Below are 13,186 nucleotides of genomic sequence, written 5' to 3' on the forward strand. Positions count from 1 at the left end.
AAACGTTACTCCTTTTGGTTTAGCTAATATACCAATATTCGTATTTATGGTCAAGTGAATTTTAAAGAATGAGTTTCCCCAACCAAAAACTTACCTAGTTACCAGCTGCAAGTATCTGTAATTACTGAGAGGCTGCTATACTTGCATAATACTTTCCATTGCATTGATTTGCCTCCTTTTTTAATTTTGAAGAGTTTTGACCACCGATGTACTAAAGAATGCAGAAGAAAACAAACACTTCAGTTCAGCCATTTTAATATTTTCAACCCTGATGATTTTCACACAACAAACTATAATAATAAACAACAAATTATAAATAGCTTCTCATAAAAAAACCTATTTATTTGGATCTAAAAAAATACTAAAAGATGCCATAGTTCAGCACATTAAAATATCTCTCACAAACTGTCAGTTTTTCATGCAGTCAGCATTACTTCCTTCACAATTTTCCAGAGTGTCTGTGATTAGAGATTAAACTTCTAATTAAAAATGCTTGAAAAGTGCAGCTTATCCTTCAATATGATACCGAGCAACAAGAAGCTGTGAATCTCATACGGACGCTTGTTTGAGGTTTCCCCCCAGAAGAAGTGCTATTTTTCTTGATTAAAATGTGAAACTGACATAGTAGTTAAATACAGTTGTGGTTTGTCAGAGTCTATTTAATTCATTTAAACATCCCTCCTTCTGAAATAATAAATATAGAAACTAATATGCATAGAACTGCTATAAAATAAGAGTTTAATTACTGATTTCTGACAGTGTGACTTTTTAACCTGTAAAAATAAAAAGGTACAATATATTTTACAAAATCCAAAATTGAAAACATATAATAAAGAATGTGAAGAAACTTTTTTTTTTAACATCACCTCCGGTATGATAATAGATTATGCTCTGTGGCCATTCACAGGAGGCAGAGAACAAATTGTCAACAACGGCTCTTGTAATGCCACGTTCCACCACACAGTGGTGTCGTGAGTCAGTGTAGTCCAGTGTCTATCAAGTGAAGAAGAAATTACATTCGCTGAAGTTTGTAGATTTGAACAGTAAATCTGTGCTGGATGATCCATAAAGATTGCGTAGCAGCAAAAACTGTCCACAAATGCAGGATTTTGTTTTTTAAAGCTCATTGCTCTTTGAAGCACACTTGGTGGGGCTGGAGAAGATCCTGCTTTAGTTCAGATCAGTAATTGCAAAAAAGTGTTCATGCTGGTTCTATTGTTCCCTTTCAGGGCAGACTTGATGCTCCGATGTTCATAACACGACGAACTCGTCCAAGCTGCTGCTGGTGTCGATCCTCCTCCGTTCCGTCTTCCTCTGGATGTAGGTTACGTTGTCGGTGGGTGTGCTACTCCCCGCCTCCTCCTCCTCCCCTTCTGCGAATATGAACATGGGGTATGTCTCTGCCGATGTGGAGAGAGCCTGTAAAGGTAGAGGCCGGACAAACCGGGCGTTAACAAGACAGACAACATGAACCCAAAGCCATGTAGAACAGGGTACCGTCCAAATGAATGAAAACCCAAATAAGTAGGACACAAACCTCATTCACAGCCGTGTGCAGTGACTCAAAGTCCTTCTGTGCTTTTGCATAAAATCCAATGGTGCAGCTGGGATCCATGCGAGAGAAAGACATTTTCCGGGGGTATTTACAGTGGAACGACTGCAAACGACGTGTGAAGAGATAAAAGCTCAGAGGAAATACACAGAACGCGGCAGAATACTTCTTATGTCTACAACTCCAACTCCAAAAATGTAAATGTTAATAAATACTGGAGGCAATGATTTGCAACTCTTATTAGACTTAGAACCTCCGCTCTGTTAAACCTGTTTCTACTGCTCTGCTAAACTTGCTGCATCCACTCTTCTCAACTTGCAGCCTCTGCACGGCGAAATTTGCTGCATCTGCTCTACTAAACCAAGATGAGCCAATCAAGTTGACCGATCATGTTAAGCCAAAACAAGTTTAGTCTTTTTTCCAGATTTAGAAATAAAACTTTCACAGTAGTTTTCCTGTCTATTGTTGACTTCAGATTGTATAGCCGATGGCCTCACTGACTCACATTCTCAAATAGTCACTGTACAATCAGTGACCACAGTTCCTGCTGATAACAGTGAAAAAAGGAAATCTACTGTTAAAGAAGTTTGACCTAAAATTATCTCCCTCAAATGGAGTTATTAGGGCTGAAAAAGAAAAGTGTCGACTGGCTGGAAATAACCATGGAGACATTTGGAAGGATTTCAAGAGGTCATTTTACTGAACTAAGAGAACATATCTGGGAAGCAATGACTGAAAACAGACGTCACATAATGGAAACAATACCGAGAAGAAAAATTGTACTTCATACCTCTAAAGGAAAGTTCTGCTTTCTTATGTCCACTGTGGGCTGACAGTAATGAGGATCCAAGTAGAGGAGGTGGTCATCTTTTTTTTTTTTATATGTATAAAAGCAACAGAAAGAAAAAAATATGAGGAAATTGATTTGAAACCATTCAGGGCAATAATCATGATCTGAACATAAAGACATACCCTGGAAGCCAACGAAAAACAAGGAGTGCTTCGGCTTGCCGCCGACAATTCCAATGCAGCATTCTAGTGACAAGAGTTTCTGTGGAGAGGCAATACACTCACCGTCACGAGAGGCACGTCTCAAGACATTTCTCTGAAAAAAGAAACAATGTTTAAATATGATAATTACGTACTTTGACACAAGCGATGTAAGAGGGATTGAGATCTTGGCCCCCGAGTCGCACAGGAACCAGGATGATGATGGCTTTCCATGGCTGAGGTCGAGGCTGCTCGCACAATTTTCTCACATCCTGCAAGTAGACTGAACAAAGAAAACCACAACTTGTCAAAAGAAGTCTGATTTTGGGGAGGTCGTCTCCCATTTCTGCCCTTCATAACGACGCAAAACACTGAGAAGATACTCACTTGTGCAATCTTGTGCGACATACACGACAAGATTGGGAACGTTGGCTGAAGTCGACACAGCTTTCCTGAAGCACAATTATATTGATCTTTAAAGCTCGAATGCAGATGATGAAGATAGGTGGACTGGTACGTCACCAGTTCATCGCTCACCTGAGGATATGTGCCACAATGGACGGGCCGTACCAGTCTCCAGCTTTCTTCCCCAAGCTTTTTCCCAGCTCTATGAGCTGGTGTATCCCATAGGGGGCCGTGACGTGGTCTGCAAACCAGGAGACCACGCTTCTGTGGGTACCCTCCATGGGTCTGTCCAGCAAGGAGCCCAGGCTCAGTTTTCGATCCCTCTTGCTTGCATGTTGGCTTGAATTCCATCCAGGCTGGAAACCTTCTGTGTTATGAAGCAGTTCCATGTCATCTTTGACAGCGCGCTGACTCACAGACCAAGTCCAGCCTGAAAGAACGAAGATTTAAGATTATTGTGAAATGATACAGGTCTACTTTTAATAACAGAAAAGGCCCCACACTGCAAAACTGAGCAGGAACGATGTGGGGCAAATGGTCTTTTCGAAGCCACCAAAGTCCACCAAAACACAGGTGACTGTCATCACCTGGCGGCATGAGGTGTATCAGCAGGCCTCGCGCCAGCAGCATCTGGCCGGTGCGTAGAACACAACCCCAGCCACTGTCCGTGGTCAGACAGCCGCCGGCCAGCGGAGGGAAACCCCGTCTGTACGTCAACCATAGGAGGGACGAGAAGCAGCGGCGGAAATGCTCCTTCTCCCCTGAAACACACACAAAATACCATTCCATTTCCTCTTCACCCAAGAGTTGGTTTCAGACAAGCTGAGCAGTCAGACGACGACGACGACGACGTTGTTCTCGTCTCACCTTCATCTCTGAGCTCGTAGGACTTCCCGAGCATGATCACAGGAGAGCTCCTGCTGAATTTGGATTTCTGCTTCCAGGACCAGCCTGAACAACGTAAGAGAAACTGTTTCACATCACAGCTATAGAATGAAGGCGGCCGCATGACAGAGGAGGCAGAGGTCTTAGCTTACAATTTTTATTGTGTGAAAACTGCTTTGTCCAAATAGTTTGCTGGATTGATTGATTGATAGTGGATATCCCCAGTTTGATTCCAGGTTTGAGGGTCTTTTTATGTGGCAATTGCATGTGGTCCAGGTACCTGGTTCCCTCCTACAGTGTCGGCTGACCTGCTGTATCTAAATGGACTGGAGACACCAGTCTTAAAAATTGTTTCAGAATCAACTGGTTGCCATTTCTCAAAACCAAAGAAAAACAGGTTTAACAATTAGTTTAGTGGCATAACTGGTTGGTGGAGATGGCTTAATCAAGTTGAGTAGTAGTAGTTAGTTGAACAATAGCGATTGAGAGTTTCTCTTCCAAACAGACGAGCAGGAAGATTACATTTTTTTTATTGTTGAGCATATTAGGTTATATAAAGTAATTCATTTCACTGGTAATTTGACAATTTTTAGGTAATAAATTAGTCTAAATAGCCCACTCTTCTTAGTGAACTGAGCCATAAGTACACAAGGGTTCCTCAGGGAACTGATTGAGCCTTATTCTTATTCACTTGAAAGGAACAAAATAAAGAAAGCTTTGTGAGAAAGTTTCAACGCGAGACAGATCAAACTGACCATATTTGACGCTGTTCCACGCCGACACCAGCCTGGACTTGAGTTTGCCTTTGTCTTCGGACTCCTGCTCATCCCTGCTGACCTCTGGCCCCGGGGGCACGGCCGACTCCGAGGAGAGGAAGAGCCACCCGTCTTCCTGTTCATCGTCAGCGGACTGGCCCTCACAGCGAGGGGAGGAGGTGCTGGGATTCATCACTCCTTATCACCGCCGCAGCCTCCATTATGTACAGTGAGCACAAGACAATGCAAACTGTGGGTCATCACCATCATGACTGCAACAATCACGGTCAGCTCGTGGCTAACGCTAACCACGGCGGAGTCAATGGTTGTCTGTGAGACTCAGAGAGGACAGAAAACATGTGACTGCACCCTGTGACTCCAGGAATCTCAGAAATGTTGTGGGTTTTGTTTTTCTTTTAGCTACAAAAGGAGAGCTGCTCGATCTGAAATATCTCGTCACATCAATCACACATGCAGGGTGGGATTTGGGAGGAGGGGTTGGATATTCAGTAACAATTACATTCATGACGGGGTAAATTACGTTTCTCGTTCCGAATAGTCAGAATTAAGTTGCAAACATTGACAGTTCACATGTCAGCTATCTACATCTGAATCCAGTCATTTCAATTCATGGCAGCATCAAATGAAAACATGTAAACATTTAAAAATAATGTATACAGCAGCATTTCAAAAAGACACAAATCAACATTAACATCCACCATCTGATCAGAATATGGCACCAAGATGAATTTTCCTGAAACTGCATCATTTAATGTGAACACAGGATGATGGCAATGAACTTGCATTTATTTCTACAAAGCCATTACTCCATTGTAATGGTCCATCACAGCAAGATATACATATTCTTATTAGAAACAATATACAAATACAACTCTTAAATGTATATAAAAGAGATCAAATATATTTTTCATCCAAATAAAATAACATCTCAAATATAGAAATATGGGAAAAAAGGTCAAATCCGTGTCTAATGATTTATATCCATAATTCAAGGTAGTGATATCTGCAACATCATATTGTCTGGTTTAAAGCTAAAGATAATAATCCTCTTAATTCAATGTATTTTCATTGTATTTTGTAAACTGGGGTTAGGGTTCGGGTCAGGTTAACACCAAGTATATTATGGTACAATTATGATCAGGGAAATCCATCTGGGAGCTTTCTAACTAGAATTGTGACATTTGAATAGCTAATTATTGATCCAGAAACGTCTTGCTCACCAACTGTATTTATTGCAAGGGTGTCTTTAACCTCCATCTTGCGTAATTAAAAGGGAGCTACAGAGATGCGCATTGTGTGCAGAGTGGACCCTGTACACATCCACGACGAGTGAAGTTTGTATTAAGTGACGTGAAAGTAAATAACTTTACTACTAGTAAATAACCCCCCATTTAAGCAGCAAACAGCTTTAGGACCGTTACTACTATGAAAGCTTTCCGAGTCAGCACAGTACTTTTACACAGGCAAATTAAGAATTATTGGGAGTTTTCTTTTTTTTTCTTTTTACCTTCATTGTGCATTCCTCATGTCGCATCCAGAGTACCGGGGGAACTGGACGAGTGGTGTTCGGCTCACTTGCGATTTTTCTGAAGTCGGTTCGGCTCAGTTTCTCTTTTTCTGGTGTCTGGCCAGCTCAGATCGTCCTAATTCGTGTTTTTTTTCCCCCAGGTGTGGGTTCGTTTCAGTTCGTCTTACTTCGTGTTGTTCTGGTGTCGCTTCGTCTCCTGCTGCGTCCCCACTCACACTCGCTTCCTGTTTATACCTGTCACGTGCCCACGCTGCTCTCATTGGCTGCCAGAAAACCAATCACAATGAGCCCCGATTCAATGAATGAACGCTTGGTGTTTTCTACTAAAAAAAACAAAAAACAAAGACAAAACTTTGAACTTTCTGTGTATTTTATTACATTTCTGCTCAATTGGCTTTTTTTTTTGCATTGTTTCCTCACAACAGTGGCTAGTAAATACATTGCAACAAATGGACAACAACAGTAAGCGATGATTGATCACTTGCTGTTGTAAAAACAAACAAAAAAGTCAAACACGTGGACAGGGATGGGCTTGACAGCAATAGTACAACTTTATGGAAGTCAAAACTGCACATATCAGAGTTAGCCACACAGATTTGGTAGGTTTCTTGGTCCAGATGTAAAATTTAGAAACTTGAAAAAAGTATTAAAGCAGAATGAAAAAGAAATCAATAAAATAGGGCAAATAGAAAGAACATAATAAATAAGAGATAAAAATAAACATATCTGACACAACATAAAGTGCAATTTTCTCACTTTAACGCACATTCCCTAAAAAGAACAAAAAAAACCAAACAAACACTGTTTAAGTCACTACAATAATGACATATAAAATGAGGACTGGACTGGCTATGGTCCCTGTCAAATAAACTATGTTTCAGATTTCCAACGTGGGGACTGGAAAGATCAGAAAGAAGATATCAGACTTCTCCTAAAATGCACTTGAATCCTTTCTCTGTACCTCAGGACTGCAGGAGTTCACTGATGTCGTCCACAGGATGGCAGCCTAAGACAGCTCCGCCTGCCCTCTACTAACATCCCACTACACACCAACAACAACGACACCAATAACAACAAGAACAAAGAAGAGCTCACGACTGAATGAAATGCTCTCCACAGATTTACAGGGTTTTCTGAGTACAGTCTGCCATCACTTTACAGATATGAGTGCTCAGTTTTGAGGAACTGGGCACAGTTGGATTGCATATTGTTACACATTTTAAGTACAAAAATGAAAAACAATCCTTTCACATTATCTTAAAATAAAACTACTTTCCCTCACATGTAACATCCACAATAGACTGCACTTTCTGCATAAATAGAGAGCGAGTGAAAGGGCGGACTCTTCTCTAAGTGATACTTTGCTTTTGTACCTTTTTGTCTTCTGAGCACACTAACAAGAACATCCTAACATAGAATTGCACATGTCACTATGATCAGCAGAGGCGGCTTCAGGAAAAAAAAAAAAAAAGTGTTTGCTTATTGCAACCCTTTCCATTCCTTTTCTTCTTCTAGTCACGAGCACAATGTAAACGTAAGTGATTGGGGACACCAAAATAAAGTGGCATCATTAACACATTGCATAGTGTCCCTGTGCAAGTTTACCGTCTCTCAATCCCACCGAAAATCAGCCCTTGAATCAGATCTGAAGCAAAACCAGCGGATCAGTCCTCCAGTTCCATCAGGTGCACGCATTTCAGTTAAAGGTACAGTATGTACGATCGAAGTTGGGCCACTTTTCTGCACAGGATGGCAGTAGTGAGCCACCATTCCTTGACATTGGAGGGGTTTTCTGTTTGGTCTTGCCAAGGCCTCTTGTAGAATTTGCCAGAATTTTCTGCTGCATTTTAAACTGATCGCAGCAAGAGAGGTAGTGTGGCTCATTACACCCTCTTGTGGTACAAAGTGGTATTACAAGGCGGCCCAAACTCGAGATGTCTCTTTAACTTTGGTGCACTTTCCCGCAACATTCTGATGTTTTCTTCACTAATACATACTGTACTTTTATTGGTGGTCCAGTTTCCCAGTGTACATTGTTGAGTCTTACAGTGTGCAACCTATTAAAACTCTGTGCCAGAAACCTTTACGGAACATGTAGAAACCTTTACAGAATATGAGGCTTCAAACTAGAATCGCAGAACTGGAAAGGTTAGGATGTTGTGTAAAACGTCAATGCAAATGATATGTGAATCTTCAAAACCTAAAATTTAATCAATAATGTCCAAACTTGCATTGCATTGTTTTAATGCAGTGCAGCGTGAGGGGGCTGAAAGAGCAGAGCGATTGACTATTAGTTTTTCTTAGATAGAAACGTCTCTGGTAGTGGAGGTCCAGGATCCCCTTTGGGGGTGTAGAAGAGGGGGTGCCATAGATCACACGGGACCCCCGGGGCTTCGCCTGCTCTGAGACGAAGTTAGATTGCAGAAAACTGTACAGTATTAAGACACCTTCTGGAATCTGAATCAGACCAGGCAAAGTGAAATGTGCTTCTTTTTTCTCTCCTGATTTTGTACTTTAGTGAAAATGGGTGCGTTTGTATGTGTTTGGCTTCACACTTTTATTAAATCAGAGGTCACAGGGGTCAGCAGAGGGAATCAAGGGAATAAGGAAGAGGATGTAAATATGCAAATTAGCATTATTCGCCTGTGCAGTTGACACATGAATGATGAAACTGATCTGAGCCACATTAGCCTCAATAGTTGTGAGATATGACAGCTCAATTCAACTCTCATATTAACGTCTCGGAACCATTCCGATACATTGATTTAAGTCAAATCAGTGTTTTTTGGCTCGTGTGAGATAATCAAGGTACACAGAGAAAACGGAAACATGCACAAGGAGAAGATGCAATGAGCAGAAAGGCCAGAAAGCTCAGAGTCAAACAGAGGATTTTCTCACTGTGAGGCAAGAATGCTGACGACTACCCCACCATGTGGTCAAACAACGCTCTCAGTCTTCTGTCGTCTTTATCACAACTTTTGTCTAAACGTGGTTGGAATTAACTCTAAATTGGCCCAGGGGTTTTCAGTTCTTTGATATGTTGTATTTGTGTGATGAATCACGGAAACGTTCCCATTTTACACAACCGCCTAACTTTTTTGAAACTTGTAATGATGGCACAGGAGCTGATCTGGAACGTGAGTAATGCCCGCTATTGGCAGAATTCCCACCCGCTTGCGCACAGTTCAGAGTTTGCTGAAAAGTTGTTCACAGTGTTTGCTACCTTTAAGGTCTGCTGTATATTGTTTCTTTTTTTTTTTCTCTTTATATATTCTCTCATTTTCCATGTACAGTGTCACACATGCATTGAGACGTATGCATTGGTTTCCACTATATACAACACGACGTGATGAGCACAGTTACACACACAGGTCTACGTTATGACACCACAGGATCCAGCAGGAGATGATGCATCTTCGTTCTCAACTGCTTTGCCTATTTGGTGGGTTTTTTTTTTCTTTGTTTCTCTTCAAGCATTTCTGTCTTCCCTTTGTTTAAAGTCATGATATGTCACATGTTGGTGTGATACTACAGAAAAAGGCATTACATGGGAGAGTTTTGCGCTGTCTTGAAGCCCTCTTATATCACGAGTGATGTTTGGAGCTGCGGCCGCTTCCTCGGTCTGAGTGGACGGCGCCCGACGCCCCCTGAGCCCCCCGACGGGCGCCGCCCGCTGAAGCCTCGGCTCTCCCTGCGGTGTTCCCCCGCCTCTCCTCCCCTGACCTGGAGCCGTCCTTCACCTTGCCGCCCTCTTGTGGTCCACCTTTCATGGGCCCGAGCACGGTTTTGGCCACGCTAGTGAGCTGCGTGACGAAGCTGGCCTTGTCTCCGGGGGACATGGGCCGAGACTTGCTGGAGCACGGCGAGGATGGCGATGTGGGGTTCTCCTCCAGGACCTCCAGACGTGCCCTCTCCTCCCTTGCTCCTCTGTAGCCGCTGGCTGGCCTCTCCTCCTTGTGTCTGCTCAGGCTGTGGGCCTGAGCCTGTGTTGGGGCCGAGGGTGCAGGGCCTTTGGCTTTGGGAGCATCAGCAGTTTTGTCTGCCGTGTCGGCTCCTTTCCGCTGCTTGTTCGGCTCTGTGGACGACGCTTTCTGCAGGGAACCCTTTTCCACCCCCACAGAGCTTCTCCCTTTGTCCTCGCTCTTCTCTTTAGCTTTGCTCGGTGCTCCGCTGTGAGCATGTGCAGCCTCCTGTCTTGTCGTGCCTTGAGTCGAGATTTTCTCATTGAGTTTACTCTTGGAAACCGTCGCCTCTGAATTAGGCATGGTTGTGGGTTTGCCTCCAGGACTGGGTTTGATTTCTGTGGATGAGGTACCTGGTTTGACGTCAGCTGCTGCAACAGTCCCATGACTCTTCTCAGCCTCAGCAGAGGTTTTGCTCGTGTCCACAGGACCGGTTGTAGACATTCTCTTCTCAGCTGCGCCTTCAGCTTGAGCCCCGATGAGTTGGAGCGTTGAAGTTTGGGTGTCTTTCTCCTTTGGCGTTGCGATTGTGTCACGGCTGAGCGGCGATTCCTGTCTTCCCAGCTTCCTGGCAGGCTTCAGTCCCCCGATCTCTCCCCCCATCGGGGGCGATGGGGAGGAGGAGGATGAAGGAGATGGCGGAGCCGGGCCGTTCTCTCCTTCCATCTCCAGCAGGCTTTGCAGGCTGTGCTCACAATGGAAGGACTCCCTCCGGTAGTCGCCGTGCGTCACCTCCAAGCTGTGCTTGCGAAGCGACACGCCTCCGGTTAGAGGAGAAGGTGAGGAAGAGGAGGAGGAGGAAGAGGGCAAGATCGGAGCGCCGAGCTTCTCCGCCGACTGCACCCGCTGCAGCAGGGGGGACCTGGGCGGCTCGGCGCTCTTGGGACGTGGGCGGGCGATGGGGGGTGACGAGTGCAGCTTGGCGGGGAACATCTGCGTGGTGTTGGAGCTCCCTACCGTGTGGCCACTGAGCGGCGGGGGGGACGAGGTGGTCGGGGACGGGGTGTGGGCTAGCGGGGACAGGGGGATGTTGCCTGCGGATTTGCAACGTGCCGAGCGGTATTGGCGGTGCAGTTTGGGGGACAGGCCGTGCAGGGAGCTGGGGCGCATGTGGTGAGAGGCTGCGGGGGAGTTCGGGGTGCTGGATGCTGGAGAGCTGCTCTGAGAGGACGTGCCTGAGGAGGGGAGATGACACAAATCCCCCAAAATCAATGTTGGTCCCACTTAGTTAAATATACTTTATATGTTTGTTCCTGGTTCCACGTCATAGAAATCACTCTAGAAAGTCGCAGCAAAATAGGGCAAAATTCACAACAGCAACATTCTATGGAAATTATGAGAGGAGCAGCTTTTAGTTCCTACATTCCTCACATGTGGAACAACTTCCTGAATACCTGAGGACTGCTGACAAAATACCTTCCAATCAGGACTTAATATTTGTTCAGGCTTTCCAATAAACAATAGATTTCATTTTATTTATTTATTAACTTTGTCTTTGTAAATCAAGCTTTACTATATAACAATTTAAAGTACATTTCACTGTGATGAATTGTAAAAATGTGTACAAATTAACAGTAAAATTCTATTTATTTTGGATGAAAGTTTGCATATTTGAAACCATGATACAGTGTAATTTAGATACATTTTCTGCCTATTTTAAAAATATATTATAAAATCAACTACAGGAAAATGTATCAACAATAGAAAATTGCTTTAACACTACATGTAATTTGCAGTCACAGTTTTTTAAAAATAATTAATGAAAACTGGATTTGCATAATTTATGCAGCACCATTTGCATAATATATACCAACTTCCATAATTTATGCAAACACATGCCATTCATGGTCACCTTTTTAACTAATACTGTTCAGAATTAAATATTGACAGTAAAATTCCACATATTTCTTGAATTTGTCACTAAATCATTGTGTTCATTGTGAGGCTGTCGGGATTAAAACGACAATATGTCCAACAATATGAAGGACACAGTTGCATATATTCAAGCACCTGTAATTTTGACAGTTTTAAGTTTGTTTTAAACATATTCACATTAAGGTATTTTGACTCTGCAAACACACTGTGCACTTAACTGCAATCCTTAGCGAGAAAATACACTCTTTTCACTCTTTGTTTCTGATGACCTGAAACAGAATTTTTATCTTTTGATCTTCTAATAACACCTTTCCTCAGAACTGACTATACACAAACCTCCCTGGCCAACTGGACTCCCACACTTACCCAGGTACGGCGACTCGAGAGTGGAGCGGTAGGTCTGAGTGGGCGAGCGGGCCGACAGACTGTGGGTGGGCGAGCCCGGGAGACTGTCCCCTGAAGACAGCGAGCGGTTCAGAGACGAGAGGCTGCGGCTGGTGTGCAGCAGGTTGGACTGCTTGGTGATTTTTCTGAACAGGGAGCTGCGCTTCTTACTGAGAGAGGGAAATAAAGGATGGAGTGAGAAGAGTATATATAGGCCGGAGACGGGATAAATGTATAATCTTTGACGTTACTCACTCTTGTCCCTCCTTGGCTCCTGCCCTCTTGGTGCGCCGGGCCATCTTTGATTTATAGCTGGATTTGCGGGCCGGTCCCACTTTTATGGAGGTGTTCTCAAAGGGCGTGGTGGTAACTGTCACCTTGTTTCCACTCTGAGGATTATATAAAGGAAATGTATGATATTTATGAGCAAATGTGTTGAGAGTAACTTGAACCTGAACCCTTAGAAACATTCAGTTGAATCGTTCACACCTTCAAGATGAGCTCTACCACCTCCGTATGGACCAGGCCATGGACCGACTCCCCGTTCACGTGAGTGATGAGATCCCCAGCACTCAGTCCAGCCTCCTGGGCAGGTCCACCATCCTCCACATGCTGTGATTAGAACAAACGTTTTATTGAAACAGTTATTTTCACTTCCTGGATACAAATAGTGTTGAATATGATGTATATGGTGTTCCACAGGGCTCCATCGATAGCACACATCACTTTCTACCTTCAGTCTCTGCACTTTGAAAAACAATGTTGTGCTCGTAACTCAATCTTGAGGATTTGAATACAATAAAATAATCTTATTTGGACAAGACACAGC

At 43.5% G+C, this 13,186-nt stretch overlaps 2 protein-coding genes across 2 annotated transcripts in view; both read right to left on the reverse strand.

Moving 5' to 3' along the window:
* Nucleotides 1–276: 276 nt before the first annotated feature.
* LOC308141597 (cysteine protease atg4da-like) lies at nt 277–6,260 on the reverse strand. Its single transcript, XM_080511801.1, has 11 exons — nt 6,116–6,260; nt 4,588–4,802; nt 3,815–3,898; nt 3,535–3,708; nt 3,080–3,377; nt 2,930–2,994; nt 2,698–2,825; nt 2,525–2,603; nt 2,343–2,419; nt 1,538–1,657; nt 277–1,419 (listed from the first exon to the last, which is right to left on the reverse strand). The coding sequence occupies exons 2-11, from the start codon at nt 4,778–4,780 to the stop codon at nt 1,252–1,254; spliced, it is 1,386 nt and encodes a 461-aa protein (XP_080367927.1). The 5' UTR covers nt 4,781–4,802; nt 6,116–6,260; the 3' UTR covers nt 277–1,251.
* A 3,460-nt stretch (nt 6,261–9,720) lies between these two features.
* LOC308141594 (microtubule-associated serine/threonine-protein kinase 1-like) overlaps nt 9,721–13,186 on the reverse strand; it is a gene marked incomplete at both ends in the record, with an annotated part of 52,799 nt that continues 49,333 nt past the window's right edge. Inside the window, 4 exons of the mRNA XM_080511797.1 lie at nt 9,721–11,273; nt 12,340–12,527; nt 12,613–12,746; nt 12,847–12,969. Of these exons, the coding sequence (XP_080367923.1) occupies nt 9,721–11,273; nt 12,340–12,527; nt 12,613–12,746; nt 12,847–12,969 (1,998 nt within the window). The remainder of the gene's footprint in view (nt 11,274–12,339; nt 12,528–12,612; nt 12,747–12,846; nt 12,970–13,186) is intronic.

The sequence above is a fragment of the Blennius ocellaris genome, assembly GCF_963422515.1.
Source record: "Blennius ocellaris genome assembly, chromosome: 16".
NCBI lineage: Eukaryota > Metazoa > Chordata > Actinopteri > Blenniiformes > Blenniidae > Blennius > Blennius ocellaris.